Source organism: Diaphorina citri, unplaced genomic scaffold, assembly GCF_000475195.1.
Source record: "Diaphorina citri unplaced genomic scaffold, Diaci psyllid genome assembly version 1.1 scaffold1143, whole genome shotgun sequence".
In the NCBI taxonomy this organism is placed as follows: domain Eukaryota; kingdom Metazoa; phylum Arthropoda; class Insecta; order Hemiptera; family Psyllidae; genus Diaphorina; species Diaphorina citri.
The window spans coordinates 1-5283 of NW_007378572.1; the positions used below are offsets into that span (position 1 = coordinate 1).

Genomic DNA, 5283 nt, shown 5'->3' on the forward strand with positions numbered 1-5283 from the left:
GCGCCGTCTTCATCCACAACCCGGGTGTCTATTTGTACTCCTGAAATCAGACAAACCAATTCCAATCAGAAATCAATGAAGATCAATTAGAAATCAATCAAAATCAATTAGAAATCAATCAAGACAGATGTTCCCTAAATAAAATAGCTGGAATAAGACCGAGAGTTTAACTTTTATTATGGTCAAATCCTTAACAATGTTGAAGGTATAATTCCTTGCCTCGGCTGGGATTGCACTCACGCCATCCTTATTACACAATGTAATTTACTTATTTAGCATATAGCATTGGTATATTTGAAATTAGTAATGTTTTCATGGGAGGGTAAAGAAGGCTAATGGCAAAGACCACAATCTGAATTTAAGTTTCAGTCAAAGATTTTAAAATTAGTTTAAGCTCACTGGATTGGGAAAATCTGAGAAAGGAGAAAGCCAGCTGTTCTGAGAACGAATCTTATCTGAGGATAAAATACGTCCCGGGTGGGAATCAAACCCGCGACCTAGCGCTTTACAAGGCACCACCTTCCAAGCTAACTAGGCTGGCTTTTTTTTTTTTTTTTTTAGAAGGTTTGATAGAGGGAACTGTAACTGCTGAGGTCTTATCGTCCCTAAATCGAAGAAGAGATGGAAGACAAGGATAGGAGAAAGCCAGCCGTTCCGAGTGATTAGTTGGATTTGGAATTATAAATTCAGCCCAATTAGAAATCAGTTTAACCAAGTTTACATTCAGATTGTGGTCCTAGCCATAGATCTCAGAATCCAGCAGGAAGGTACACATTACCAGTAGGCGCCGCTAAAGGATTGTCAAACTGACCGGTAAGGTGGACCCAGTTCTTGATGTAGCCCGTACAGTGGACCACGGCAAAGTTCTGCCATTCTCGCGACGGCCCAGGGAGTTACGTTGCTTGAGCCCGACTCAGAATGCACCGAGGGGTGTTTTGTTCGGGGGGCTCCGGCCCTACCTTGATACGACAGATGAAGCCCCGTCGGGAACCCATACAGAGACGCATGGAGGGCCTGAAAAGGGAATGAAATTCAGGTTAGAGTCATTCATTAAGGAATTGAGATAATACAAACCCTTTTACCTAGCAAAAGATTGTCGTGCTTTTGTGTCCGCCATATTTGAACTTTTTTTTTTTTAAAGAGGTTTGACAGAGGGAACTGTAACTGCTATGGGTCTTATCGGGTCCCGAAATCGAAGAGAGAAGGAGACAGGATTCGGAGAAATCAGCCGTTCCGGAACGAACATTACCCATCAGGATAAAATCCGCCCCGGGCGGGAAATCGAACCCGCGGCCTAGCGCTTACAAGGCAGACGCACTACCAACTAAGCTAAGTTAGGCTAGCTATTTGAACTTTTTAAAATGTTCAATCTTTCTTAAAGTGAGGATACCAACCTTTAGTGGTTGTAGTGGTTAGCACGGTGGACTTCGGGATCTGGAGGGTTGGTGGATCGATCCAAGTCAAGTCATAAAATTTAGGCGTAATGTATTAAGCGAGGAAAACGACTTGATTTTATGGAAACAACCATTTATGTCTCCTGTACTCAGTCCATTTAAAAATCCCTTCTTTGTTAAAGGGTGAATTTAAAATCAAATCAAATAAAATGATCTAGAATCAATACCGTTCCATAAATAAGTTTTCTCCCCGGAGGGACGGAAAGACCACAACGCCCCGGAGGAACTTGAACACGACAAGAGTGAAGAACTCTTAGGACACGCACATCGAAGGTCCGCAACGGTAAGAGAGTTATGAATACACTGAAGCAAGAAAGGCCAGCTCGGCCCAGGGTTCGGCTACCTAGGACTACCTGAAACCTAAACCGAAAATATTTCCCGTGGGAAAGTTCGGAGTAAGGAAAATACACAAGGAAAATGGAACTAAAATGATGACGTAGAAGGAAGTAAGTGCTTCTCAAAGTGGGTCGAGCTTTGTTGACCCAAAAAAAAAAATTACTATGTATTTCCAATTTAATGTCATTCGGGTGCTTAAGTAAAACAAGTACCTTGCATAGAACACAAAACTGCTGTCGATATGAATCAACACATTGGTTAGTTTGGGTTACTTAATTAGTTTGGGATTTTGGTATTGCTCCCGATTGCCAAATCTATCGATTTAGAGTGGGTATGAAATAAATTGGTAACTTTTAACTTACATAAGGAAAATACACGAGGAAAATGGAACTAAAATGATGACGTAGAAGAAAGTGAGTGCTTCTCAAAGTGGGTCGAGCTTTGTTGACCCAAAAAAATTACTATGTATTTCCAATTTAATGTCATTCGGGTGCTTATGTAAAACAAGTACCTAGCATAGAACACAAAACTGCTGTCGATATGAATCAACACATTGGTTACTTTGGATTACTCAATTAGTTTGGGATTTTGGTATTGCTCCCGATTGCCAAATCTATCGATTTAGAGTGGGTATGAAATAAATTGGTAACTTTTAACTTACATTGATGTCCTTCCTTCTTGACCGTGCCGGTTTTCAAGTCCAATATCCGACCAGCATTCTGAGGTTCCTGAGTAGACAGCTGCTCCCTGACTTTCTCAATATCTTCGGGATGAAGATATTTGAACAGGGAATTAATGTCTATTCATACTTTAGAATGCATCAATGCACACTTGAAATTGAACGAATGGAGTAAGTTTCAACACCCTGTATGCGTACCAACACTATCAGAACAGGGAAGACCCAAACCAGTCACTCTGAAAATACAAAATAGATATTGAGATTATAGTTTTGTCAGGCAGTTTGACAGTAAGTAGGTCGTTCGCACCGGATTACACTTTTTGTGAGTTGAATGGAAAAGGTTTTTAACCAAATATCTTTGCCCAATAGCCAGCAACGATAGAACGTTAAATGCCACAGCGCCAGCCTAGTTAGCTTGGTTGGTAGCGCGTCTGTCTTGTAAGCGCTAGCCCGCGAGTTCGATTTCAGCCCGGGGCGAATTTTATCCCCAACGGATAATGTTCGTTCTCGGAACGACTGGCTTCCTCTTATCCTGTATTTCTTCTCTAATCGATTTCGGGCCGATGAGACCTTAGCAGTTACAGTTCCCTCTATCAAACCTAGACAAAAAAGTTATACAGTGAGTTTTTTTACCCTAATCGAAAGGCTGAAAGTCATCGTTTGATTATAACTGCGATTTTATTTGCATCAAGTAAAAGTTGCATGGACTGAGTGAGTTTTACCTGTGAATGGTTGAGCACTTGGGTGACAGAGTCGGACACATACACCACGCGTCCTGTATCACAAGCCACCACGAATAGAAATCCATCAGCCGCCTCCAGAATCAGATGCTTAAGCTCCTGGTCCGTCAGAAATGACGGCTTATAGGTGCCGTCAGTACTTGTGTTACCGGTACCTGAAACAAGAGGTAAACATATGGCCGGGGTTAGAATCAAATGGAATTCCGTGACCAGAGGGTACGTGAAGTATTTGATAACCTGATGACGATGAACATAATTAATTACAGCAGAACCTCGATTATTTCAACTCTCTATTATTTTAACTCCAAAATCCATTGTTTTTTACTTTCTATTTCTATCTTTCAAAGGATATCTTATCTTTTCAGAAGAAAAGATCATAGAAAGTGACCATTTCAACTACCCCCCCCCCAATTGGTTGAAATAATCGAGGTTCTACTGTATTTCTAACTAAATATCTATTAACGTAAACTCTTTGCTTCTCCAATATCCGTAAGGGGTACGGGAAAAACACTAGACACAAGTACATAGTAGGTACACGGACAGATCAAAAAGGAATTCTAGGTAAAACTAAAATTTAAAATCCCAATTTGACTTGAGATTAGGTAATGTCTATTCCAAATACCTACATAATAATAGTTGACACACTAAAGACTACCAGAGAAAAAAATAAAAGACCAACCTAGTTCAGACTTCACCAGTTGTGACAAATTCCCATCAAAGTGTCAGACCAATTTGGACGCCTAAAATGCACAGATCCTGTCTATTCGGCAGTCAGTCCATTAGGTGATGAGACAATTCAGACTATAAATGAACCGGATATACTGCCAGCATAAGATCTATGACAGGAGTGCCAAGTTCGAGATCCAAAGAGAGCTGTGATAATAACGGGAACTGATGATTAGGTACTAGATGAGACTGGATCTGGAGGTTGGTGGTTCGAGTCCATGTGAAGTCATAAAGTAGTGAATTGTGCGGGGAACGATATTAATTGTGATAAGCATTTATGCTTGACAAAACTGAAATCCCTAGAGCTACCAGTGGGTACAATCTGCCTTTGAAAACGGTGACCTTAACCCACTGAGCTACGTTATAAGTGATGGAAAAACTAAACAGTTTTCGCAAATGAAGTGTTAATCTGCGGAAAAAAATCTACATTTTAATCATTAACTTAAAATTCGCTCAAGTCTCCACCAAATCACACATGGTTTAGCCAAAAATTCGTCCACTTATCCAATGATTAAGATCGTAAATTTTAGAGTTCACATTTAGACACATGGTGAGCTCTAGTTTCAACCTAATTAGGTCCGCCACATTAAAATCCGAGGCACATTAAAACCCAAGTCCAAAAGTACAGTTAGCACATAACTTACGAGCTAACTCGACCGTCAGACATGATAGGTACTGTATAGTTATATGTATACTGTATGTAGGCACAGTATATTACTGTAGATAGGTACTGTATACTGTGGGTAGGTGCTGTAGGTTAGGAAGGTACCCACGTTCCTGGGATTCTCTCATCGTGCGGTTAACAAATTAACGGACTTGAGTGTGGCAACTCGGAGGTTTCTTCCAATGGTCATCTTCGGAATGACTGTATGATATTGGTCGCTCTAATGAGGTTCTAGTAAAGTCTGGTTGGGAGACTTTAAACAGAGAGTAGACCAATTTAGTCTGGCTGGATCACTCCATGCGGTTAACAAATTAACGGACTTGAGTGTGGCTACTCGGAGGTTTCTTCCAATGGTCATCTTCGGAATTACTGTACGATATTGGTCGCTCTAATGAGGTTCTAGTAAAGTCTGGTTGGGAGACTTTAAACAGAGAGTAGACCAATTTAGTCTGGCTGGATCACTAACAGGGAGAATACCAGCCTGAAATGTCCCATGCTAATCGAAGGTTCGTTCGATTTTGATGAAATTTAGCAAAAATGTCCAACGCCTAAAGCTAAAGGATAATCGCCAATTAGATATTGGGCTCTATCGGACCAATACTATTTGCTCCTCTGAAATTCAAAGTCTTGGGTTCGATTACTAGCACGATAAACAATAAACGCATTGCACTCAAGGGCTATGTC

At 40.7% G+C, this 5283-nt stretch overlaps 1 protein-coding gene across 1 annotated transcript; it reads right to left on the reverse strand.

Moving 5' to 3' along the window:
• Positions 1-2218: 2218 nt before the first annotated feature.
• LOC103514438 (aryl hydrocarbon receptor nuclear translocator homolog) lies at positions 2219-4727 on the reverse strand. Its single transcript, XM_026827419.1, has 4 exons — positions 4709-4727; positions 3192-3364; positions 2685-2705; positions 2219-2578 (listed from the first exon to the last, which is right to left on the reverse strand). The coding sequence occupies exons 1-4, from the start codon at positions 4725-4727 to the stop codon at positions 2366-2368; spliced, it is 426 nt and encodes a 141-aa protein (XP_026683220.1). The 3' UTR covers positions 2219-2365.
• Positions 4728-5283: the final 556 nt, after the last annotated feature.